The 27,407-nt window shown below is 38.3% G+C and overlaps 2 protein-coding genes across 3 annotated transcripts in view; one reads left to right on the top strand and one right to left on the bottom strand.

Moving 5' to 3' along the window:
• AKNAD1 (AKNA domain containing 1) overlaps window positions 1-8,148 on the top strand; it is a 33,223-nt gene extending 25,075 nt beyond the window's left edge. Inside the window, 6 exon segments of the mRNA XM_073228396.1 lie at window positions 1,616-1,822; window positions 1,914-2,022; window positions 4,579-4,660; window positions 6,771-6,811; window positions 6,814-6,899; window positions 7,625-8,148. Coding sequence (XP_073084497.1) covers window positions 1,616-1,822; window positions 1,914-2,022; window positions 4,579-4,660; window positions 6,771-6,811; window positions 6,814-6,899; window positions 7,625-7,753 — 654 coding nt within the window. The 3' untranslated portion in view covers window positions 7,754-8,148.
• A 5,605-nt stretch (window positions 8,149-13,753) lies between these two features.
• Window positions 13,754-27,407, bottom strand: part of STXBP3 (syntaxin binding protein 3) — a 97,374-nt gene continuing 83,720 nt past the window's right edge. The window contains exons 16-19 of one of the 2 annotated variants that reach the window (XM_073228395.1): window positions 23,430-23,522; window positions 21,737-21,822; window positions 15,376-15,524; window positions 13,754-14,327 (exon numbers count right to left, since the gene is read on the bottom strand). In XM_073228395.1, coding sequence (XP_073084496.1) covers window positions 14,308-14,327; window positions 15,376-15,524; window positions 21,737-21,822; window positions 23,430-23,522 — 348 coding nt within the window. In that variant the 3' untranslated portion in view covers window positions 13,754-14,307. Of the gene's footprint in view, window positions 14,578-15,375; window positions 15,525-21,736; window positions 21,823-23,429; window positions 23,523-27,407 lie in introns of both variants that reach the window. The other variant, XM_037001586.2, reaches the window with a different exon arrangement.

Genomic DNA, 27,407 nt, shown 5'->3' on the forward strand with positions numbered 1-27,407 from the left:
TCTATTAGAAGTGTGCTGAAAGCTTATGGGATCTTATGCACTTTTTTAGGGGGGAAAAAGTGGAGAAAAGCCACAGAAGGAACAGCTGTGGAAGGTGCCCCATTACCATTCAGGAAAAGGCACTGCATCAAGATTCAATTCTCAGTAAATTGAAGGTCCTGGGGCTATGCGCACTCAGTCTTAAGGGTCCCTCTCCATGGGGTCTGCTCGCTGTGGGCTACCCACCTTTCCTTTAGCTTAGTGTTCTTCCTGTTATGTCACATTTAGTTCTATTGCTATCTGTGGATGATACATTTTCTAATAATAGGTTTCATCAGTTGAACACTTTATGCTAGATGCTGTAGCAGAGCAGAGGTTCTCAAAGTGTGGTCAGAGGGCTACTGGCGTCCCTATGACCCTTTCGGGGGTACCCTAAGGTCCTCTCTTTTCTAGCTATATGTCTGTGCAAGGCCAGTATTGCAACAGATTAAATGGAAATGCAATTCTGGAATCCGGCTGCCTTCTATTAAGCCAAATATTCAAGATTTGCCAAAGCATAAAACCCTGCCACTCCTGTATTTTTTTTAATGTTCAAAATAACTATTTTGCATTAAAAACATGTTTTTTTGGTGAAATGAAATGTATTATTGTTTTTAAATGACATAGTAAAATATTTTTCAAATGTCTCAGTTTGAAATTACATATACATACAGAGCCTCATGACTGTTTGTTCAGTCTTGGGAAAATCCGAATGATTCTGCATAAGCAAAAATGATTTGAAATTTATAAATAGATACCTCTCTACCTATCCATCTTCAGCTGACTGACTGCAAAGGAAGATTTTCACCACAAGTATGTATAAAAAATGGCATATATTATGATCTATGGTAGCATAAGCAAAAGCTCTTTAGGGTCCTCAACTTTAAAAGTGTAAAAGCATTTTAAAATCAAAAGTTTGAGAACTGTTGACATATATCATCTCATTATCATACCATCCTTATAAGGTAGGAAGTATTACTTTAATTTTATATATAAGGAAACAGAGACTTGCCAGGGTCAAAGAGTTGTGTATTATCCATTTCTGTATAGTGAAGTATCCCAAAACTTCATGATTCAAAACAATATGCATTTTTATCTCACAGGTCAGGAATTTGTGAGCACTTAGCTGGGTGGTTCAGGCTCCAGGTCTCTTGTGAGGCTTTAGTCAAGATGTTGGCCAATACTACCATCATCTGAAGGCTTGATTGGAGCTGGAGAATCTGCCTCCAAGATGGTTTACTCACATGGCCATTGGCAGGAGGTCTTAGCTCCTTGCCATGTTGGCCTCTCCACTTGGCTGCTTGAGCGTCATCACGACATGGCAGCCAGCTTCCCCCTGAGCGAGTGATCCAACAGAAAGACCAAGATGGAAGTTTCAATGTCTTTTATGACCTAGTTTTGGAAGTTAACACCCTCCCTACCATTTTATCTGTTAGAAGCAAGTCACTCGAATTTTGAGACTTTTATATCAGAACTGTTATTTATCAAAACATCTCTCCATTGTGAGAAGGGGATCCTAAATGTCACCCCTGGGCTGGCAACTCCCCTTGGTAACACAGCTGGGGAAGCTGAACACTTTGGTGTCTAATGCATTCCTTTCTTGGCTAGAGCTCTACTCTCCACACATTTTATGACTATAATCAAGGAAGTCACACTTCGTGGTATAACTGGGGCTTTTTCAGGTTCTGATACAGGACACAGTTGCTATTTTGCTTCTGGGTCTGGACTGCAGAGTGGTAAATGGGAGAAGTGTGGCACTAGGATTTCTAATTCCCGAAGGGTCTGCAGTAAAGAGCAGCTAATGGTGAGAGGGACTGGGGAGCCTCAGAAAGAAGGCCTAAGATGGGACAGCTGTTCCCAGACAATGAGTTGTACTTTTAATCTTTTTTTTTTTAGAATTTCATTATAGGTATGATGCCCCGGGACAGTATTACTTAGATTACAGTGAAAGAAGTGCCTTTGTCCAGCTCCACTTTTTAAATGAAAATAAAAATTTGTCACCTTGTAAGTACATCTCCTGCATGATCTCATCCTGGTAAACATCTTAGTGCCCCAGATGTGGGAGGCCCACATCACATTGTCCCTGCTTCCATTGGGGAACCCTGCCTCCATTGGGGGGGCACCTGCCCTCTGCAGTCTGCTGCCCAGATATCCAGCACTCTGACTCTTTCCCACCCAGCCCTTCACCTGGACAGCAGGAGGCTGGCTGGGGCTGGGGGAGAGGAAATCCTAACAAGAGAGAATTTTGAAAGTTATTAAGTGTTCTACCAGTGCAATTTGGTAACAAATCATAAATGTTTGCTGAATAAATGACCGACTGAATAATCACCACTATGGCTGTTATCGCTCAGGAGTGGTTAAAGCTGTAACTATATCCCTACTAAAGTTCAGCCTGTAAAGAAATAGATTATTTTATACTACTTAACTATTACTAATTTCAATGCAAAATTTTTCTGTCTTTGGAAAAAATTAAAATCCTACATTTATCTACAAAGATGAATAACATATGGTTCCTCCTTCCAAGGGGTTTACAATCTTTTGAGAGAAAGGAACTCATACCCAAATAAGAAAGGTTCAGAGCAATATGTGGTTAAATGCTGTCTTGCCAATGGGTTTCAGCCCTGGACAAGTTCACTATGGATTCTATGAGTCCAAAGAATGGTAGCTGAATGTTCTTGGGGTGAAAGGGTTATACCCAACTTTATTCCCATGGTGGCAGGTCAATCACTAGAATCCCATCCACTCAGAGCAAGTCTGCATACATCAAGCTGGTCTCTGCCTCTGGGCCTCTCTGCCGGCACAGCCCTCCTCTGGGCCTCTGTCCTCAGGGCAGCCACCACTCCAGCCTCTGCTCTCCTGCAGCCTTGCTGCCTTGCCACTGTGTCACCCAGAGCACTGGGGCAGGGCTCTTTATATAGTCAATAATGACACATTGCCCACACATGTGCAGTGAGCTTACCAACCAGGGCCAGGTGAAAATCCTGTCCACAGGAACCTTCACTTTCTCCACAAGAGCTAGTGACAATGTCAGCGTGTGCTCAGGGAACACAAAGGAGGGAAAGAAACACCTGTCTTGTTTCTGGTCGGCAGCCATATCTGTTTCTCTGATGCCCTACCTTGTGGGTAAGCTCATACTTTGAAGAGCTGTTTCTCTTCCTTTCTGGAGACCGGGCACTAGGGAGAATGTTTCTTAACCTTTCACATCACAAACATCCAAAACTAAAGAATGTCATTTACTTGACTGACCTCAGCTGTGCCTCCCCCTACTCACTCCCAGGTGCCAAATCTTCTCATTGGATGTATTCTCTTGAGTGACAGTCACTAAGCCTCTGAAGAAGAAACAGGAGAATTTCTTTCTATCTCCATGGTCTTTAGATACATAGCCCATGAGATTTGTTATTCCAATATATGAATGAGGAAAGCAACTACGTATCTGAAATGTGATCTTGAACTCCATTAGTAAACGTGTAGTGGCCAAGAGGGTGGAAGTCACAGGGAGGCATCTTTTGCTCAATGTTAAAAAAAAAAAAACCAACCTTCCAGCAATCGGAATGGATAGAAAGTGGAGTGGGCAGGAGGTCGTGAGCCCCTCTGGAGATGGGGAGCCCGTGTACAGTACTTTGTCAGGATGTTGTAGGTCTGGAGATGGGACTAGAGTCAGACTGGACGGCCCTATGGTCCTTGGCAACTCAGAGCTCCTATATTTCAAAGAAAATCCACAGTTATATTTAGAGACTATTAAAGGATTAAGACTGAGCTCCTTAATGCCTCTACTCATCATGACTTAAGTCTGGGTGGTCAGCATGACTAAATTCGGACTTTCTGGCTTCTGCCCTGCCTTTCGTGTCTGAGGGACAATCTCTCCCCGTTCCCCTGACAAATGGGATGCTCCTGAGGGGGGCTGAGGCTAGCTACTACAGCCCAGCGAGTAAGACGGGAGGCCTGAAAGCAGAGAGAGGAGACAGGGAAGAGAGGAGGAGGAAGGGAAAGAGAAGGGGAGGGTAGAGAAGATGGTAGAGAAGATGGATTTGTTGGCCACTGACTTTTCTCTCCTTTTCCCTGGCTCACTTCGTGTAGTCCATGGTGACTTTCCTACATTTATCTTCTCCTCTGTGAAGTCTCTACTTTCTGGAATTGTCTTAGCAACATAATTTAGTATCCTAGACTGACTCCTAGAATGCTTCCTCCTAAAGTTGGAGAGGACTCAGGAATCCATTTGGTCCTAGCTCTTAAAAGATACTATCTCTCCATTTTTCAAGTGTAGTAGTTGAGCCCACAGGAGCCAGACAACATACCACGGACACACAGCCAACACCCAGGGAGCTTTCAATCCTGGTCTGTTATCTGGTTATAAAACTCCTTTTAAAAGTTGTACTTTTTTTCCTTAACTCTGAATACTTGATAGAAAGTTCTTTGTTTTCTATGTTCCCTAATTCTCTTAGATTAAAATTTTACAAAGTATTTCATCCATATAGAAAAGTTCAAGAAATGATACCCACATACCACCATTTGGGGATCATTTTTGATGATCTGAATTTAATCTTAGCTAACATTTTTCAGCTCATTCAAAACCAAAACGGATCTGTTCCCAGAGAACGAATTCAAAATCCTCTCAAGATGAACATGAGCCCCTAACAGGAAAGTAAGTCTTTTGTTAATGATAATAAAAATGGCTACCCGTTGGCAGGGTGCATACAATATTCTTAGTGCATTAAATTGCCTGCCCAAGATCACCTAGATTCATAGGGAGTAGAGCTACTTAGGATTCAAACCTAGGTCTAATACTTCAATCATTCATTTATCCAACAAATATTTGAGTGTCAATAGCAGGGTGCTATGCTAGTTGTTGAGAACATAATGACAAAGTCAACTAATGTGCCTGTCCTCATGGAGCTTACTTTTTCGGTACAGGAACCAGTCTTTATAAGTGCCAAAGTTGGGGGAGGGTGTATAGGGTGCTATTACCTAATTTGGGGGTTCAGGGGCGCATGAATGAACTAACAAGGGGAAGTATGGGTTAAGAATAAAAAACATTAGTCTAAGGAATCTTCCTGGTGTGCAAAGGCCCTTGGCAAGTTCAGGAACAGTTGCTGGAGCTTAGAAGAGGGACTGGCAATGGGTAAGATAGGCCTGCAGAGGAAGGCTGGTGGGATGGGCCAGGCCAGACTGTGCTATGGCTTGTCAGCTCTACGAGGGATTTCGGACTCTTAGGTATAACAGGAAGTCAATTAAGTCTTTTTTAACCAGAGTGTTTTTAAAGTTTTCTAGTGTTTTAAAAGATCATTCTAATACTGAGAGTGAATGAATTAGAGAATAGATTGGAGGAGAGAGGCCAAATAAAAGGGTAGTGCAGCAATCCAGGTGAGATGATGGCAGCTTGGCCAAAGGAGGTAGGAGAGAAGTCTAGTATTCATGAGCTATTTAGGAGGCAGAATCAACAGTGTAGCACATGGCTAAACCTCAGGTTCTGCGATCACATTCAGTTTGAACCCACTATTTACTACCATAGTGCAGCGAAGTGTTTAAGAATATGGCCTCTGGGGAGTATTTAGGTTTGCACCTTGGTTTTGTGTCCTTGGCCAGGTTGCTTGACCTCTCTGTGCTTCCCTTTCCCCCTGTGTTTTCCCATTATTCCTCAAGTTAGAATAATAGTACCAAACTCATTGGGAGAGTCAATACACAAAAAGCACTTAGAAAGCAAGGTACCTGGCACTCAGCAAGTGATGGCTATTGCTATTGTTGCTAATGGCGACTGACTAGACTGGGGAGATGGAAGACTCTGAAACCCACCGTCTTCCCCCTGCCCAGGGTTTTCATTAGCTACGGGACCCTGATGCTGAGTCACCTCTCTCACCTGGAGACAGATCCAACGTATCAAACTAACCTTCAGAACCAACTGATGCTAATGTGGTTGGGGAGAGGGATAAAGAGAAGCTTAGAATCTCAAGCATTTGAAGTCAGACTTATTGGAGATGATATTGCTCAAAAGTGTTGTATGTACCAAAGAAGTAATGCTTAACAGAAGGAACTCAAGCCAAGGGAAGATGTGAGGATGGTTCCATGGCCCACCTGTCAACAGGCAAGGCCTTGTGGCATCCCTTAGAGCCACTGCTCACAGTTGTGCAAAGCATAACTCCAGGCAGTGCCCTTCACATACTTTGTGAGTGAAACCCCCTCGAGCCATGCAGTGCAGAACCTGAACAACTGTACATAGTGACCCTCGCACCCCTCATTCACCCAGACCATCACTAAGACAAAGTCATAGTTACAGTGTAGTGGTTCAAGGGAACCTGTTTACTTAATGAGGTGCTGTTTTTAATTTTTATACCACTGCTGCCTCCATGCTGTGTAAGCATACCGGTGTTAGAATGAACTCAACTCAAAGTGCCTGCAATTGTCAGATTTGTATGTACTTATGTTATAAACATGCAGGGTAGGTTAGCCCCCAAAGAATGAAAACTGAATAAAAGTCCCTTTGGAGACTTGCCTCTTTCTGTGCCAATGGAAAAGCAGACAGACCCTGGGAGGAAATACCCTTCATGGTGATAGGAACCACCTTTTTCTGAGTTTCAACTGGGGTCAACTACAGTGCGGCTCAGAGCTAGCTACAAAAGGCAGAGGGTATGTGAATTCCTCCCGCCGACCACCACCACCCCCCCACGCGCGCGCGCGCACACACACACACGCGGCCATTACTGAACCAGAGTTGATGGTGATGCTTTATACAATATCAACACGCTTTTGCTTTTTAGAAAAACTTTTAAGGCTTTCATGACCTACAATTCAGACCTTGCTTACCTTCACCCTATTTCCACTCCTGCAGGATTTCTGGAAGAAAATCCTCAAGCAGATTTAGCACTACTGAAGAAACGGAATCTGAGGTGAGGACTTAGGAAAAAAAAGTCCTGGAATCCTTGAAGCTTGTAAGTTTGGTCTTGACCACAAAACTGATGGATTTTAAATTATTACAGTATGCATGCATCAGAAAATGCTGCCAGAAAGTTTGTGCTCAGCAGTAACATACACAGCCTGAGCAGACACACATGGCTTTTATTATTCCTAAAATGGTTCCAAGGGAAATTTCCTGGAGTGTTTTTGTGGGTGGTGCCCCAGCTATAGGATTCCCCTGGCCCAGTTGTGAAGCCACTAGAGACTGTTTTCAGCTGCTCACAAGTCGGTTCCAGTGACAGAACTGCCAGCAGTTTCCTAATCCCAGGGCACTTTCAAATCCTTCCACAATGCTGTATATATCTGGGTGCCCTCTCAGTGGCTACGGGCCTGAGTCCCCTTCAACCTGCCACACCCCCGCAGAGCTTTTCTTCTCACAGATCTTTTTCTCTGCAGCAGGGAAACAGCCCAGCAGGTTGCTGACCTCACCCTCTGATTCATGCTCATCAGTCACGCGTTGGTCTTTTTTCTGCCCCTTTCCCTAAAAAAATACATTCCATCTCAGACTGGTTTCCTAGGAAACCAACCTTCAAAAACAGAAATAGACTGGGTGGAAATGAGAATATTCCACAAATCCCGCCTTCCAATATTTAATAATGAGAGAACCCCATTAACAAATAGTAAGTTGATCTAAAATGTGTGGACTTTCTCTCTGTAGATTTTAAACTCGTCTTTGGATCATCCCCTAAAGACAGCAACCAATTTGAAACAAACTACTGATCAAATGATTAGAACTATTGCAGAAGATCTTGTCAAAGTTCAGAGGTGGAGGAATCAACTGAAATAATAGTTCAACCCAAGGTAACCAAAGATTAAAAAAAAAAAATAAGTGAAGAAAACTTGATCTCCCCCAAAAAGTATTTTACTAATTATACAATTCAGGAAGATGACTTTCTAGAGAAAATAACAAAACTGTAAGCACTGGGACACAAAGTGCTTAAATGATCAAACAAATGGATTATTAACATCAAAATCAACAAGTATTTATTTCAAAATAAATGCTATTCTTAATTCATAATAAAAGAAATCAAAGCCATAAAACATTTTACCTCCTAAGATGGCAAAAACTGAAGTTTAAAAAACCCAGTGTCAGTGAGGATGGGGGAAGACAGGTACTCTCAACACTGCTGGTGGAAGTATAAACTTTAAAAGCACTTATCTGTGGAGCAGTGATTCCACTACTGGCAATTTACTTTGGAGGTAACTCACACTGCAGGCCATGATGTGCATGGGGATGGCCACCTGAGCACGCTAAGGGGACCAGCCCCCAGAGAAACTTATCTAAATACCTTATGTGACGATTCATAAGTAAGTCATACAGTTAATACTCTGCAGCCAGTGAAAAGAATAAGGGGATTATTTGCAAGGCTGTGGAAAGATGACTAGTACATATACTGTGACCTCATTTGTGTGTTTTCCAAAGGGCATACATATTTTCTGAAAAGAAACAAAAAATATCCACTGGATCTCTAGGGAATTGAACTGGGAAATTCTGCAGGGAAGGAAGGTTCTTTTCATTTACTTTCTGTAATGTATGTTTATATAATTTTTTGCTTAAAGATCTCTTAAAGTCAGAAATATGCAAAAATGGCAGTTTTTGATCTAGGACAAATAACAGTAAGTTGATCTGGGTGATTATAATGAAATGAAAAGTGAAGATATCAAAATTGTGTACCAGGGATTAAGTAAATTTATATACATTTCACAAATAATGCCACAGCCGTATATTACTGGCTCTTTCCCTCTTGAGGCCTCCATTCACTCCAAAAGTTAAATAAATGGTTTCACAACCCCCAGAGTTTTGCTCAAGTGGTAAGAAGAGAGTTGAATCCATTCCCACTTTGAAGACTTGTGGTAACTAAGGCAGCTGTTATTTTCTGGCTGGCTGGAGAATGGGCTATTTTTAACTGTAGGGCTTAGAAACTGGTTTAGCCTGCCCAGAAGAGATAAAGCAGAGGTCAGCCTCAAGATACCTCCAACTTTGTGGCTAACTTTACTTTGCTGTGGCACTATAGAGAGTGAAGACCAGTAGTAGTATTTTAAGAGAAAAGAGGGAGCTTAGAAGAGGGAGTGTATGTGCTAAGGGGCTTCTAGATTTATCACAGACCTAAATTTAATCACACTTGATAACCAGTTTTGTACGCCAAGCATTACTATCCTGTCCCCAAGCTTAAAGCTACACCCTTCTTTGCCTTGGGTTGAAGTGTTCATTAGTTCTTAACCTTTTTCGGTTCAATCCTCTTTGAGAACCTATTGACAGATACGGAGTCTCCCTCCTCCATGCTCCCATGGAAAAGGGAGAACATGCATGAATTTTTTTCACACAATTTTTTAAAATTAAGGTATCATTGATATACAATCTTATGAAGGTTTCACATGGAATTGTGGTTTCAACATTCACCCATATTATCAAGTCCACCACTCCACTCCATTGCAATCACTGTCCATCAGCATAGTAAAATGCTGTAGAGTCATTATTTGTCTTCTTCATGCTGTACTGCCTTTCCTGTGACCTACCTGTAATTGTGATTGCGAATTATAGCGCTCCTTAATCCCCTTCTCCCTCCCTCCTGTTCCACCCTCCCCAGTCCCTTCTTGGAGTCTGTGAGTCTGCTGCCATTTTGTTCCTTCAGTTTTGCTTTGTTGTTACACTCCACAAATGAGGGAAATCATTTGGTACTTGTCTTTCTCCTTTTGCACACAATTTTTAGAAGTTCATGGACACCTGAAGCAAATCCATGGTATCCAAGTTAGAAAGGACTACCATAAAGGAATGTTCCTAAGCCCTCAAATTAACCTTTATAGAAACTTACTATTGTAATCATTTTTTATTTAAAAATATGGCCCAACTCTTCTTTATTAAATTGTATTCTAAATGTAATTTTACATTTGATGATTGAGGATCATTATGAACAATCACCGCAACATGCCTAATTTAAGAAACAGAAATAGAGAAATTTCTTTAAGGAGTCCTGGAAAAGTGCTAAGCTCTAGCTCATTAGGAGTAACTTTATATTTACTGACTCTGTAGCCTTGGCTGCCTCCTCCCTCATGCAACTATTCTGTGTCAATTCTGATAGACTGCTTATCTAATTTTGCTGCATTAATAAACCAGAAAAACAAGCTTAAGCAATTGTATCTCTGATGCTGAGTCAAAGGGCTCAGCAGTGCTGAGGGCAAGTGTGCTGTAGAGAAACACTTGGCAGTTTTCACCGTTCAAAGGCTGAACAATGTGAATCCATTATACTTTATAAACCAAGCACATTTCAACAGAAAGGAAAACTGTGCTTGTGCTTCAGAGATGGTGAATAAAATGGTTTGTTAGTTGCAACAAGTCTTTTTAGAGTTTTCATATCAGAATCTATAATTGTTATTCTAATGGTGGGGGTGGGGTGGGAATCAATTTATACTAGAAATTTGTGAGATGACCCCTTGTCTTCAAATTCACTGAGAAATTTAGGAAACCAAGGGTCTCTCCAATTCTAAGCTTAAAATAAACATGAAATGCGGGCCTCAAAGGATCTCCTATCAGTGTGATGTGGTAAAGTGATCACTGAGGTCTTAAGTGACTGAATGAATGGGCCAGTATTTACTGTCATCACACTCTTAAGTTCCATTTGTCATATGGCACTACTTTAGTGTAAATCTGTTCCACACATGTACTAACCCTAGATAGGTGCCAAGCACACGAAGATCTCAGATAAAATGCAGACACCAAAAATTAACCCTCATTGGTAAAGTACTGTTTTCATGTTTGATATGCAAAGAGCACTATTTGTTGATGGCGAGCCTTCCCTCTTTGCACACAAAATTCGGTTAAATCACATAACCTCTTTGTGCCTTAGTTTCCCCAGCTTTAAAATGGAAGTGATAACAACAGCACCTATCCTTACCGGGTTAAATGAGGTAATAAAAGCATCTGAAAACAGTACCTGGAACATATAAAAGCATTAATCATTTGCATATTATTATTTTATTTTCACAACTTGATTAAATACCAAGTTAGGAAATATATAAAAAATGATTTTCTGCATATAAAAAAATGTTTGAAAAGATTAACATGAAACGATTCAATTCACATAGAACGACAAAAGATATTATAGCAATATGCAGTACCTTTATGAGAAAAATGAAGATTCTGGAGGTCATAAAAATTTAAATGACCTCCAGTAAATGAAGACATTCTGTATTCTTGAATTTCAAGTTTCAATATTATAAAGCTATCAATTTTTCTTAAATTAACCTATAAATTTACCTAATGAAAACACCAAAAGAACTTTCGGTTTTAACAAAATGACACTAAGGTTCATTTTGAAAAATGTAACAGCCAGAAAATTTCTGAAAAATAACAGCAATTTAGTGTGGGTGGAGTAGAGATTACAGCCATTATATTTTAAAGCATACCATGAATTAAAATACATAGGAAAAAACAAATCTAAACTATAGGTTAATAAAAGACTCCAGAAACAGACCAAAATATAAATACAATCTATGCTAAAAGTAGTACTTCCAGATAAGCTGGGGAAAGAGGGATTACCCAATACATTTTGGTACACTATCTGCTTGTTTGGAAAGAAAGCTGGATTCCTGTTAAATACTCTTTTATCAGTCAGGGTTCACTGTAGGAAGAGAATCCACTCATGTATTTCAAGCAGAAGGGGCTTTAATACAGAGAATTAGATACTTTAAAATCATGAAAAAAGCTATAGGAACAGAAACTGGGGGTCACCGTGCTTTTAGACTCAAAGTTGTATCACCATCTGTGATCCAGGGACAGGAAGCTACTGTTGCCACTGAAACTGACACTGCCTATCCCCATGAGGAGGTAACAGACACGAACACATGGGGTCTGGTGGCTACAAACAACTCCAGTTGGCTTGCTTTTCCCTGTTCCCCTGGCACAGCCACTTGAATGGTCTCTGCTTCCTTTCTACCTTCCAAATCTTGACCAAATGCAAATCATTAGCAGAATCCAGCCTGTTCAGAACCCTACTTTCCTTTGAATCTGAAAAACTTCATTTTTAGCCCTTTAATCCTTGTGGTATGGGTTGGAGAGACATGGGACATAATGCCAAGTGCTAAGAGACAATATAAATATGTAGCATACATTCTCATACTAAAATCAGTTCCAGATGGATGAAAGAGTTACCTGTAAAAATTAAATGAACCCATCAAAATGTTCTAGAAGACACAACAGGTGAATTTATAATCTTGTGTGCAAAAGGTATTTCTAAGCACCAACATAAAATTCAGAAGCCATAAAGGAAAAGTGATGCATTTATCTAAGTACAAGTTAAAAATGGTGATATCTATCGGTATTTTAAATGCACAAATACTTTGACCAGTTATGCCACTCACTGCTGGAAATTGATGTTACAGAAATATCTATGTATGTTTGCAAACGTATGTACCAACAAAGCAAAATTCTGAGTTTAAATGATATATAAAATTATGGTCTAGCACATGGCAAAACAGTATGAGGCCAAGTAAAAGGAGAAATTTGAAAAGATGTATCCCTTGTGTAACACATATGCAGACATATCTTTATATCATCCAACCTCATAAAAACATCACATTATTATTTTTTTAAAAGTCAGCAGGGGTCATCTTGGTAGGAATATTACAGTGCATTCTTTTCCTTCTTGGTAACTCTGTGATTTAGAACTTTCAAACTTCCCAAATTTCCCTTCCTCCCCAACAAAACAAAACAATTTTTTTTTGGTATCACTATCTACAATTACATGAGGAACATTATGTTTACTAGACTCCCCCCGTCACTGACACCCCCAACATACCCCATTACAGTCACTGTCCATCAGTGTAGTAAGATGCTATAGAATCACTACTTGTCTGCTCTGTGTTGTACAGCCCTCCCCGTGCCCCCCTCATTATGTCTGCTAATAGTAATGTCCCTTTTTGTCCCCTTATCCCTCCCTTCCCACCCATCCTCCTCAGTCCCTTTCCCTTTGGTAACTGCTAGTCCATTCTTGGGTTCTGTGATTCTGCTGCTGTTTTGTTCCTTCAGTTTTTTTCCTTTGTTCTTATACTCTACAGATGAGTGAAATCATTTGATACTTGTCTTTTTCCGCCTGGCTTATTTCACTGAGCATAATACCCTTTAGCTCCATCCATGTTGTTGAAATGGTAGGATTTGTTTTCTTCTTATGGCTGAATAATATTCCATTGTGTATATGTATCACATCTTCTTTATCCATTCATCTACTGATGGACACTTAGGTTGCTTCCATTTCTTGGCTATTGTAAATAGTGCTGTGATAAACATAGGGGTGCATATGTCTTTTTCAAACTGGGCTACTGCATTCTTAGGGTAAATTCCTAGGAGTTGAATTCCTGGGTCAAATGGTATTTCTATTTTGAGCTTTTTGAGGAACCTCCATACTGCTTTCCACAATGGTTGAACTAATTTACATTCCCACCAGCAGTGTAGGAGGGTTCCCCTTTCTCGGCAACCTCGCCAACATTTCTTGTTGTTTGTCTTTTGGATGGTGGCGATGCTTACTGGTGTGAGGTGATATCTCATTGTGGTTTTAATTTGCATTTCTCTGAAGACAAGCAATGTGGAGCATCTTTTCATGTGTCTGTTGGCCATCTGATTTTCTTCTTTGGAGAACTGTTCAGCTCTGCCCATTTTTTAATTGGATTATTTGCTTTTTGTTTGTTGAGGTGCTTGAGCTCTTTATGTATTTTGGATGTCAGCCCTTTATTGGATCTGTCATTTATAAATATATTCTCCCATACTGTAGGGTACCTTTTTCTTCTGATGGTGTCCTTTGCTGTACAAAAGCTTTTCAGCTTGATATAGTCCGACTGTTCATTTTTGCTTTTGTTTCTTCCCTTGCCCGGGGAGATATGTTCATGAAGAAGTTGCTCATGTTTATGTCCAAGAGATTTTAACACTAAGACAATTTTTGTAACTATATTTTTATTTTCTCTTAGAATGTTCACAATTATTTCTGGCTTCCTAATTTAAACATACATAATTTCAAAATTATATAAAATTGTGTTCTTTAGAAATATCTAGCAAACAGTATATACTGTGAAATAATTTTATTTCTATTAGCAACTGAAGTATAAAGGAAATGGTGGTTTCATTTGAAAGAAAATTGTACTTACAGAAATTATCATACATACACATTTACGGTTTTTACTTTTATAATCTTTTCATTTAAAATCATTTTTCCTCAGGAAAAAAAATACACTTCAGCATAAGATAGATCTAAGTATCTAACAAGCAATTAGTATGTACACAGGTAGCTGTGAAAAATTACCTACAACTCTATTTTGTTCCAAAGGTGAAAAAATTTGCTTTTAGAGAGTATTTCACCATTTCTTCTCATCATCTACAAAGCAGCAAAAATATTAAATTATTAAAAATGGTAAACCCAATGATACATAATCATAAGCAGTCCCTTAAGAAACAGATTGAAAAGTCATTATTTCATAAAATATTTACATTGTTTACATTATATGATAGCAATCTCCAAACCAAAAAAAGCTATTCATCCTTAATAAAGGAGACTTTATCCTTGGGTTTATTCAGCATCTTTATATCATCCAACAGTTTTTTGGGTGTTAAAATGTGTGTAGAGCCTGGTAGGGGAAAAAAATTAATTTTCATAGGTTAGCAGTTTAAATTGATTTTCCTTGGATAGCTACGTTGTCCTGTCCTTCAAATATGCAAAATGAATCAGCTTGAGGAAATTAAACGAAATTTCTATTGGATGCCTTCCTGAAATCTGCCTATACTTCCTTATTTCAATCCCTCCTCTTCATTGAGTATGCTCAGTAGCCTTTCGGAAACACTGCTCACTCCTAGTGTTTTCTCTGCTTTGCGCTATATATTGACACACTGAAAAACAAATCTGGAGGTTACTCTCTCCCTATGTTGGAGCTATGACAGTCACTATTCAATCACAGAGAAGCATTAAGCAGTGCTGTGGACCAGTGCTTGGTGCACAATGCTGCATTTCCAGGAACCAAGAGGTTTTATGCATCAGTGGCTCACCCCGACTGTAATTCTTAAAACTAAATTCCATACAGGCATTGCCAATGTCAAGTCCACAAAAAAATTCAAAATATTTCTGTAGTATTAATGAATTTATATCTCAAAAATTATTTAATGAGAACAAGTATATAACATAGTATTTTAAAGGACATAATAATACTTAAAGAATATAATTTTTTTAAGTTCAATCCCTTAAAATAAGAATATTTAAAAATAAGATTATCAAAAAGGTCAGTCAGTGGAAAAATTCTAATACATCAGATAAAACACTATGATTTTTAAAAACTTTTCTATAGTCAACAAGTTAGTCCAAAATGTAAAATACAAAATAAAATTATATATATATATTTGCATTTAGTGTCTAAAAAACAGAAAGGTCTTACCAATAATAACTTCACAGGATTTACGTGCCTGAGAAACTTCATAAGCACAACGCATTTCAGAGTATGTAATTCCTCCAATTACAAAAACAATCAGCTTTGATCCATTTTTTCGGTCATCTAAATAATTAGCTCTGGGTTTCTGGCGAGCACTAACAGTAAAAAAACACAAACCTGTTAAAAACATTTCCAAAGCCATACTGCTTGTAGACTTTTAAAAAAAGCAAGCAAACTCAAATTTTCCCCAATTACATTGATTTTAAGGAAAATTATGGTATGACTGGAACACCAACAATTAGGCAGGCCAGCCCCACTTCAAGTTTAATTTTGATCTGATAGAGCATTTAGACAAAACACTTAGAATCTAGTTCAACATTTCTACCTATAAAGGAGCTAATACCCTCTCTTACTTATTTCATATGAAGAAATAATATACCTGAGAAGTCTATGACTTCTTGAAGTTAAAACAATGAATGGGGGGAGAAACACTGCAACAGCAGGGTTTTAAAGACTGCAACAATGGGGGAGGGGAGCAGGTACTGATTTGGAATTGATGCAGTAGTGAAATGTCCTTTGCTGGAACTCAGTAAAATATGATGGTATGGTAGGAAATAGAGAAGACATACATGCATTTCCATGTTCACTTAAGTATTATTAACGATAGCCAAGACATGGAAACATCTAAATGTCCATTGAAGGAAAAATGGATGAAGAAAATATGGTGCATATATGCAATGGAATGTTATGTAGCCTTCAAAAAGAAGGAAATTCTGCCAATTTCAACAACATGGATGAACCTGGAGGATATTATGCTAACTGAAATAAATTAGACTCAGAAAAATACTGCACAATCCCACTTATATGTTTAGAATCTAAAACAGTCAAACTCATAGAAGCAGGGAATAGAATATTGTTTGCCAGGGTACAGGGATAGGAGGAAATGAGGTAATGTTGGTAAGAGGGCACAAAGTTTTGGTTATGCATGATGAATAAATTCTGGAGACCTCATGTACAGCATGATGACTACAGGCAACAAAACTGTATTGTGTAACTAAAATTTGCTGAAAGGGTAGATCTTAAATCTTTTCATCACACACACAAAAAGAAAGAAAATGGTAAGTACGTTCAGGTGATAGATATATTAATAGCTTGTGGTTATCACTTTACAACGAATATGTATCAAAACATTAAGTTGTATATTTTAAACATAACAATGTTATTATTGTCAATTATACTTCAATAAAGCTGTTAAAAAAAAAGAGACCTGATTTCAACTCTGAATGTGCTTCTTTCTAATTCATTATGACTTTCAGCAAATTACTTAATCCCTCTCTCTAAACTTCAAGGGTTATTTTCAGGATTACATGAAAACATGTATAGAATATACTAAGTATGGAAACTGGGACCAGGGAAGCACTCAACAAGTAGTCATTATTTCTACCATTGATCCTCCCCCAGGCTGCTCTACATCTGCACTATCCAATATAGTAGCCACATGAGGCTATTTAAATTTAAATTAATGAAAATTAAATAAAGTTAAAAAGTCAGTTCCTCAGTCACCCTAGCTACATATCAAGTGCTCACTAACTGCATGTGACTAGTGGCTATCATATTGGACAAGGCAGATACAGGACATTTCCATCACTGCAAAAAAGTTCTACTGGAGAGGTAGTGCTCTAGATCAAGAGAATCACTTTTCTGTTCCCATACTCCCCTGGTAAACATTTTGAGTTTTTATTTAGAAAGTAAATATTTCAAAATAAATATTTAGGCTTATCTATTTAAACAATTATTGGTTTATAAATTACGTATGTGTATTAGTGTATGTTAATAAAGCTTCGTTTCTTTCTTTTTTAGTACCCAATAAATCTTGTTACCCACTTTGGAAACCATGTTCTAGATGACCTCTATGACCCTGCAATGTAGGACCCCACAGTAAACTATAAATAACATGCTTAGTCTAGCCTTTGGGATGATAATTTGCCTCCATCTACCATCTTAAGGAATGATGGGGCAGTAAACAGGAAAATGTAAAGAGAACTAGTACCTGGCTTTGGAAGATGAAACAGGAACAAGGTACACTATTGGTTCCCGTACAAAATAAACTGAGAGCATACCGTAAGTGCAACTTTGGTTTAAAAACTTTTTCAAAAGAGAAATAGAGTAAGCAAGCAAAAGAAAAGGAGATTAATATTGTTCAAACAATTAGATGATTCTAACAATTTTTAAATTCCTGAGTAGCAATTTTAGGACAACAGGATTACATTTAATTTGTTTCACATACATGTATAAGAAGACACTGTGGTAGAGTTTTACACTTTGATACAAAAATAATGATTAAATACCTAGATCCCAAAAATGCCATTCTAGAAAGCATCTAAACACATTGGTTAAATTAAGAGTAAACACCTTTTTAAAACACAGCTGAAAGTAAACAAGAGAAATCTCCATGGGCCAGGAGCCAAAAGGAAGTTAAGAACTAGAGTGACAAACTGAGTTCAGGCTTGGTCTGTCTTGTGGAGTGTAAATCTGATCCTAGCAAACAGTGGGCTTGGGTACTACCTGTTTAAGGAACAAAGGAGAGAAAGCCTTAGGTGCTGTGCAAGGTAACGGTTGGGAGTTGACAACCCTGCATAAGGTTAGGACACCCTCAAAAACAAGAAGAGATGACAAAGCAACTTCTCTCCTGATAATGCCAACACAAGCCTTTCTCATAGGAGTCCTAATTTACACTACCTTCATGGTCTGGGGAATCCCAACTGAGAAATTAACACATAAAAGAAAAAAGTCTCTAATCCTGGCAAGAGTAAAGGCCAAACCTCTCTGAAGGCTGGAACCCACTCTCAACTCTGGCCACTGAAATACACTCAGAATCCCAAACTGTGAAATATATGAGGAAATACGCAACCATGAATGTCTGCAGAAATAACAAGCAGCAAAATTAGACCCCAAAGAATATCAGATACTGAAATTTAAAAAAACAGAAAATTAAGTGTGTTTAAAAATGATAATGATAAAAAAGGAGGACAGAAAGCATGACAAAATAAGAACAAAAAAGTCCAAGCATATTTGAAAAATAAACATTCAGGATTTCTACAATGGAAAGATAAAGCCAATGAAGATAAATTTCAAAAAATAGCTTACTCAGAAGATTAGACACAAATAGTGAAAGAAATGTTAAAACTTGAGAGACTATCATACATGAAGACAACAGAGTGAGATGTTTCAACAAAATCAGGCCTGTAAAAGTGGCAGTATTTAAAGAAGTAATGAAAGAGAATGAAACTCAGATTCAGGAAACTCACCGAATCCCAAAGGAAAGAAAGAAAAATAATTCTTCAGGGAAACAGGGAATGTACAGAATACCAAAGACAAAGACCAATCAGCAAGAAAAAGCAAATTACCTACAAAGGAATGACAAAACTGACAGAAAACCTACCCCTCCAACCTGCCACATACACACCTTCCCAGGAACTAAAACAGAAACCAAGAAAGAGCATAATAACCACAAAGTGTTGAGTGAAAATTACTGTGAACCTAACAATTCATCACAGCTATCATGTAAGGAACAAGGACAAAATGAAGGTATTTTCAGACAGACAAAAACCATAAAGGCTACCACCAACAGAGTCACACTGGAGGAACTTTTAAAGAATATGCCTCAGAAAGGTAGCTGAGCCCCAAAAAAGAGGATGCAAGGAGTGGTGAACAATATAATGGTTGTAAACATGCAACTACAACTTAAAAAAAAAAGATGATTATTAATTTGGGAAGTGAAAAAGATATATGATGAGCAAAAATAAAGTATTAAGATAGCATTTTAAGGGATGTATGGTTTGAATTAAGTTCTAAGGTTCCTGGGTGGTTCAAGAGGAAGTTAATGATACTAATATTCAGGCTTTGTTGAGTCAAAGAAGATACTAAAATTCTAAGTGTAACTGCTACCAAAAATACAAATAGGCAATATAACTTCCAAACCATAAGGAAAAAATAAAACAAAATGAAGAAAAAGTCCTCCATCCAAGAGAAGTACCCTAGAGAAATACTCAAATACACATAGATGTATAAGAATGCTCACTACATATTGTTTTTAATGGTGCCAGTTTTGACACAGCATAATGTGTGGAAAACAGATGAATAAACTGTTTAAGAATATACCAACCAGCAGTGAAAATTTATACATTTATCAATCTGAAATAAATTTTGCCAACACAGTATTGAGGGAAACAAAAGCAAGTTGCATATTGTATGTGGAGAACACATATGACACCATTTATATTACATGTAAAAACACAACTATAGAGAGACCTAGGGGTTATGGTGAATGAAATATGATGGTCAGGAGATTACCCTCCCAGAAAACAAATATAAAACTGGACAGAACTGTTGGGGAAAAAGACCATTTCAGGTCAGCTGGAAATCAAGCACAGGAAGACAATAAAGTAAGAAGCATTTACTCTTGAATATATGCTAGCATATTGGGTAAGAATGGTGGCAGTGACTATATGACCATCTGGCCTGAGGCTGCACCCAATCCCCACTGTTCCCCCAACTCAGTTGGTAAAAACTGTAACTTTACTGACTTGAGGCTAGTTGTGAATTCACCAGCTTTACTGCCAAAGGTAGAGACAATTCAAGGTAGGGCAGCAGACGGAGTGCAAAATACTGCAGGCTTGCTGGTTAAAAATGGTGGACCTGGTTCAGAGCAGGAAGACAGCAGCTACGGTAGCCCAATGTTTTGGTCCCAGTTCAGGGTGAGTGGCAAGCCAGCCAGAAATTTAACAGGTAAATCTGGAAAGAAGAAAGCCAAAGAAGGCAAGGACAAGCTCTCCACACTTCCTTAAGCTAACTGCCCAACTGCATGTGCAGGAAAGCCTGAGAAATCCCAAAGGAAGAAATGGGGGTGGAAAAAAAGGTGGGGGGTGACTCAAGAACTGTGACTTGGAATGCATTTCTTCACCCTCACTCAGCTTGATCAACAGAGGATGGAAGCCTTATAGACTTGAGGTATCTAAACAACCTCTGCCCAGATAACTGCCCTCTGAACTACGCAGACATGGGGCAACCACTAGGAGCTAAGCTGAAAAATTAAAATTAAAAACTTCAACAATGATATCAATGACTACACACCACAGGGAAGAAAAATCATACAGTTTAAGTTCATACAAGTTACTAAAAAATACCAAACAAGCTGCTACAATACATTATCTTAAAGGCCCAGAGATTGGTACATATGTTAAGAAACAGTAAAGTGTGACCCACACTTTGGAGAAAAGTCAATAGAAATTGACCCTGAGTGGACCCAGATTTTGGATTTAGGAGACTTCAAAGCAGTTATTACAAATATGATCAAAAATTAAAGAAAACCATGCTAACAATAAGTAAACAAATAGAGAATCTCAAAAGAGAAATGGAAACTACAGAAGAACCAAATGGTAATTCTAAATGTGAAATGTATGATAACTGAAATGGAAAGTTTACTAGATGGGCTCAATAACAGATGTGAGATGCCAGAAGAAAGAACTGGAGAACTTAAAGATGGATGGATAGATATCACCACATCTGCTGAAGAGAAAGAAAGAAAAAGGAAAGAATAGTAAATGGAGCCTCAGTGACCCATGAATATCAAACCTTCCAACACATGTAACGCAGTTTCAAAAGGAGAGGAGGGAGAGAGAAATAGGCAGAAAAAATTTGAATAGGGCTGAAAACTTCCCAAATTTGATTATAATTAACTTGTAGATTAGGAAATTCAACCAATCCCAGAGAGCATAAACACAAAGAAAACAACCTAGACACATGCTAGTTAAACTACTAAAAGCCAAAGACTAAGAAAAATCCTGAAAAGCACAATCCGTACATGGTTTAGAATATGAATATATGTAGAAAATGTATGAAGATACACAGGTGAATGAAAAACACCAAATTCAGGACAGGGAAGAAAAGGGGAATAATAAAATCAAGGAATGATACACAGGAAGCTTGAGTTATACTTACACAATTTGTTAAAGCTGGGCACTGAGTTTAAGGGTATACACTATCATATTCTATACAGCTTTTTGAATATTTCAAATATTTTACCACAAAAAAATTCACAAAAAGGATTATGTCCTCTGCTATATGAAGAAAAAGTAATTAGGGAAGAAATTCTTTAGTTTCATGAAAATATTTTTTAAAATAAGGTACATTTTTATATTGCTTACTGGGTCCATTTAAAACAGGTTACAATGAAAGAAAAACTGCTTTTTAAGTGACTACATGCTTTAAGGAGAGTTGCTAATACAAGAGTACCTGTGTATCATTTCAATTATTAGTTTGGAACAACACACTGAAAATTTCAGTGACTTTCATTTATAGGTTTTACCTTACAGCTCCTGAGCCATTCCATACTGCTGGACACTGGGAACAATACGGCCATTCTTTTGAGTCTAATCTATTATCAATGGCATCCTAAGGAAGAAAACAGTTAACACCATCAAGAAAATGTAAATTCCAGGAATTTTTTTGCTAGTTGTTTGTCTTGCATAAAACTCAAGCTTGTGTTTACAATTAAGAAACATAGGATATTTAATAAAATAAGGTGAGGTCTCTCTTTAAAACTCACAAATCTTACTTGCTTCAAAAGTTAATACAACTGTTTACTTATTAAACCAATATTCACTGCATGACTACATTTTTCTTCATTTGGAGGGTCCCCACATCAGTTTGAGGATTCCAGGCTACTTATCAGGACCTTTATCTGTAGAGTGCTAGCGGGCTCTAAATTCCATCCTAGTCCTGGCTTACATCTTAGGCTATTGGACAGTCCAGGCAATGCCCTTCCATAGCAGTGGCTCCAAAACAGGATGTTCTCTCCTGGTCTAGGGGTACTCAAGAAAATCTAATGGGATGAGGGAAGTTTTTCTTTTCATTTTTTAAATTTTCCTTTTGTTAAGGGTTATATTTTATGATATGTATATATCATATACATTGTTACATTTATACAGTAATATATAGCTTATAAATAAATACTTATATATCATAGGCTTATTTTACACTTTTTATGGTTAAGTGTTCATGACCAAAATGTCTGGTGATCATTGCTCTATGGCAAAGAAATACCAAAGACATTATGAAGTGGGCACAAGGGATGGGCACAAGGCTCAGGAGTCCAAGAGTATTTCAAAAAGAATGCAAAAAGTGAAAAAATCAAGTTATAGAAAAAATCCTAAAAGCCTTAAAATGCTACTAATCCAGAAGTGAATTTTCTGAATTTAACATGCAAATCCTAGATAAGGGATCAAGAAAATCAATTCTAATTTAAAAAATACTAGCCAAAAACCTACTTAATTCTACACACTTGTTACAGGTAAGGGAAAAAAATCCTATGTTGTAGGAAACAAAGTTTAAATTTTTAAAACTTTTCACATATGATTATGTGTAATGAAATAAAATTAGATGAGCAAAACAGAAAAACCCTAGTAATAAATTGTACACAGTTCCCAAAGGAAGTGGAAATTGGGGTTTAAGTAGAAGGAAAATTAGAATGAGTGGAACTTTATGATTATGACTGAAGAATCAATGTCATGATTTTGTTGAGTTCATATGCAATTTTCATTAGTTCATTTTTAATTTTCTATAACTGAATATTACTTTCTAAAGAAACAGTACTAAAGGCATTGATCATCTGTTGGATAGAACAGCAAATTATTTTAAGGTTTACAACTTAATCACAAATCCATTTCCAAGTATATGGAAGTCTAACACTTTCTAAAAAGTCGTCATAGACAAATAATATTCTGTTGAACTTTCATTCAAATAAATTATTCATATGTCTGATACAGACAGTTATTAAAAAAACAGCAGGTTTTTTTCATAAAAAAAATCTTTTTTGAGGTGAGTTTGTGTGAGGTCTTCAAGGAATGAATTTAGTAAGTTTACTCTCCTCCCCTGACCCCAGATTTAGCCTTCCTCTGTGAACCCTCTCGGTACTACAGACTGACAGATAAACATACAAGAAGTAAAGAATACTCTGCAGGAGGGCACTTAGGCTATAAATACAATTTAATGAATTTTACCTCCAAAATATCTTTGATAAAAGGTGTCCACCGAGAGAGTTGAAAAGTTTCTTCTGCAGACCGATCCTTTCTTAATGGCTTACCTTGTTGAGACTAGTAAGAGGAAAAGATTAAAAAGCAGTAATTTTACTTAGTGATATACTCTTACTAAGTTTTCTAACAAAGACATTTAATTCACAGGAAATATTATGTTTTATTTGACTTAAAACTGAAGTGTAGAAATGCCTATTTAAAAAACCTGAGTGTCATTCGGAGCCAAGATGGCGGCGTGAGTAGAGCAGCAGAAATCTCCTCCCAAAACCACATATATTTATGAAAATATAACAAGGACAACTCTTCCTAGAATAGAGACCAGAGGACACAGGACAACATTCAGACCACATCCACACCTGCGAGAACCCAGCGCCTCGCGAAGGGGGTAAGATACAAGCCCCAGCCTGGAGGGATCCGAGCGCCCCTCCCCCCAGCTCCCGGCGGGAGAAGAGAAGTCGGAGCTGGGAGGGAGAGGGACCCCAGGCCTGCTAAACACCTAGCCCCAGCCATCCGGACCAGAGCGCAGACACAGTGCATGCGTGGGGTCCTGGATACTAGGGAAACAGGGCGGCAAGACCTGTGAGTGGGTTCCTGAGGCTGGCACCTGGGGACAAAGAAAAGTGAGCGTTTTTTTTGTTTTTTTTTTGCAAGTGGAAGTCTTAAAGGGAAAGGAACCACAAAACCGGACGGAAGCGTCCCAGGACACTTAGTCTGGCAGCAGAGAATCTGCAGATCTCTGGGCATGCTAACCCCCTGGGCAGGAGGGACCATGGAGGCCCCTCACAGAGATAAATAGCCTCCTGGCTGCTCCACCTCCAACGCGGCTCCACCATATTGGAGCAGCAGCCCAAGGCAAGTCACGCTCTCAGCTACAGCGGAGATAAACTACATAGCAGCCGGGCAGGAATCAGAAGCCTTGTCTACATGCAGCTGCCCAGCACAAGCCACTAGAGGTCACTGTTCCCCCAGGAGAGGAAGGCCACAAACCAACAAGAAGGAAAGATCTTCCAGCCGTCACTGGTGCCAGGTCTGCAAACTATCTCTATCAACATGAAAAGGCAAAATTACAGGCAAAGATCACAGAGTCAACACATGAGAAGGAGACAAACCTAAACAGTGTTCCTGAAAAAGAATTCAAAATTAAAATCATAAACATGCTGACAGAGATGCAGAGAAATATACAAGAGCTAAGGGATGAAGTCCGGAGGGAGATTACAGATGCCCGGAAAGAGATTACAGAAGTGAAACAAACTCTGGAAGGATTTATGAGCAGAATGGATAAGATTCAAGAGGCCATTGATGGAACAGAAACCAGAGAACAGGAACACATAGAAGCTGACATAGAGAGAGAAAAAAGGATCTCCAGGAATGAAACAATATTAAGAGAACTGTGTGACCAATCCAAAAGGAACAATATCCCTATTAAAGGGGTACCAGAAGAAGGAGAGAAAAAGGGATAGAAAGTGTCTTTGAAGAAATAATTGCTGAAAACTTCCCCAAACTGGGGGAGGAAATAATCAAACAGACCACGGAAATACACAGAACTCCCAACAGAAAGGACCCAAGGAGGACAACACCAAGACACATAATAATTAAAATGGCAAAGATCAAGGACAAGGAAAGAGTTTTAAAGGCAGCTGGAGAGAAAAAGGTAATCTATAAAGGAAAACCCATCAGGCTATCATCAGACTTCTCGACAGAAACCTTACAGGCCAGAAGAGAATGGCATGATATATTTAATGCAATGAAACAGAAGGGCCTTGAACCAAGGATACTGTATGCAGCATGATTATCACTTAAATATGATGGAGGGATTAAACAATTCCCAGACAAGCAAAAGTTGAGGGAATTTGCCTCCCACAAACCACCTCTACAGGGCATCTTACAGGGACTGCTCTAGATGGGAGCACTCCTAAAAAGAGCACAGAACAAAACACCCAACATATGAAGAAGGGAGGAGGAGGAATAAGAAGGGAGAGAAGAAAAGAATCTCCAGACAGTGTATATAACAGCTCAATAAGCGAGCTAAGTTAGGCAGTAAGATACTAAAGAGGCTAATCTTGAACCTTTGGTGACCACGAATCTAAAGCCTGCAATGGCAATAAGTACATATCTTTCAATAGTCACCCTAAATGTAAATGGACTTAATGCACCAATCAAAAGACACAGAGTAACAGAATGGATGAAAAACCAAGACCCATCTATATGCTGCTTACAAGAAACACACCTCAAACCTGAAGACATGCACACATGAAAAGTCAAGGGATGGAAAAACATATTTCAGGCAAACAACAGAGAGAAGAAAGCAGGGGTTGCAGTACTAGTATCAGACAAAATAGACTTCAAAACAAAGAAAGTAACAAGAGATAAAGAAGGACACTACATAATGATAAAGGGCTCAGTCCAACAAGAGGATATAACCATTCTAAATATATATGCACCCAACACAGGAGCACCACCATATCTGAAACAAATACTAACAGAACTAAAGGGGGAAATAGACTGCAATGCATTCATTTCAGGAGACTTCAACACGCCACTCACCCGAAAGGATAGATCCACCGTGCAGAAAATAAGTAAGGACACGGAGGCACTGAACAACACAGTAGAACAGATGGACCTAATAGACATCTATAGAACTCTACATCCAAAAGCAACAGGATATACATTCTTCTCAAGTGCACATGGAACATTCTCCAGAATAGACCACATACTGGCCCACAAAAACAGCCTCAGTAAATTCCAAAAGATTGAAATTCTACCAACCAACTTTTCAGACCACAAAGGTATAAAACTAGAAATAAAATCTACAAAGAAAACTAACAGGCTCACAAACACATGGAGGCTTAACAACATGCTCCTAAATAACCAATAGATCAACGAACAAATTGAAATAGAGATCAAGGAATACATGGAAACAAATTACAACAACAACACAAAGCCCCAACTTCTATGGGATGCAGCGAAAGCAGTCTTAAGAGGAAAGTATATAGCGATCCAGGCACACTTAAAGAAGGAAGAACAATCCCTAATGAATAGTCTAACATCACAATTATCGAAACAGGAAAAAGAAGAACAAATGCGGCCTAAAATCAGCAGAAGGAGGGACATAATAAAGATCAGGGAAGAAATAAACAAAATTGAGAAGAATAAAACAATAGCAAAAATCAATGAAACCAAGAGCTGTTCTTTGAGAAAATAAACAAAATAGATAAGACTCTAGACAAACTTATTAAGAGAAAAAGAGAATCAACACAAACCAACAGAATCAGAAATGAGAACGGAAAAATCATGACAGACTCCACAGAAATACAAAGAATTATTAAAGACTACCATGAAAACCTATATGCCAACAAGCTGGAAAACCTAGAAGAAATGGACAACTTCCTAGAAAAATACAAACTTCCAAGACTGACCAAGGAAGAAACACAAAAGTTAAACAAACCAATTACGAGCAAAGAAATTGAAACGGTAATCAAAAAAATACCAAAGAACAAAACCCCTGGGCCAGATGGATTTACCTCAGAATTTTATCAGACATTCAGAGAAGACATAATACCCATTCTCCTTAAAGTTTTCCAAAAAATAGAAGAGGAGGGAATACTCCCAAACTCATTCTATGAAGCCAACATCACCCTAATACCAAAACCAGGCAAAGACCCCACCAAAAAAGAAAATTACAGACCAATATCCCTGATGAACGTAGATGCAAAAATACTCAATAAAATATTAGCAAACCGAATTCAAAAATATATCAAAAGGATCATACACCATGACCAAGTGAGATTCATCCCAGGGATGCAAGGATGGTACAACATTCGAAAATCCATCAACATCATCCACCACATCAACAAAAAGAAAGACAAAAACCACATGATCATCTCCATAGATGCTGAAAAAGCATTTGACAAAATTCAACATCCATTCATGATAAAAACTCTCAAC

Source organism: Manis javanica, unplaced genomic scaffold (assembly GCF_040802235.1).
Source record: "Manis javanica isolate MJ-LG unplaced genomic scaffold, MJ_LKY HiC_scaffold_35, whole genome shotgun sequence".
Taxonomy (NCBI): domain Eukaryota; kingdom Metazoa; phylum Chordata; class Mammalia; order Pholidota; family Manidae; genus Manis; species Manis javanica.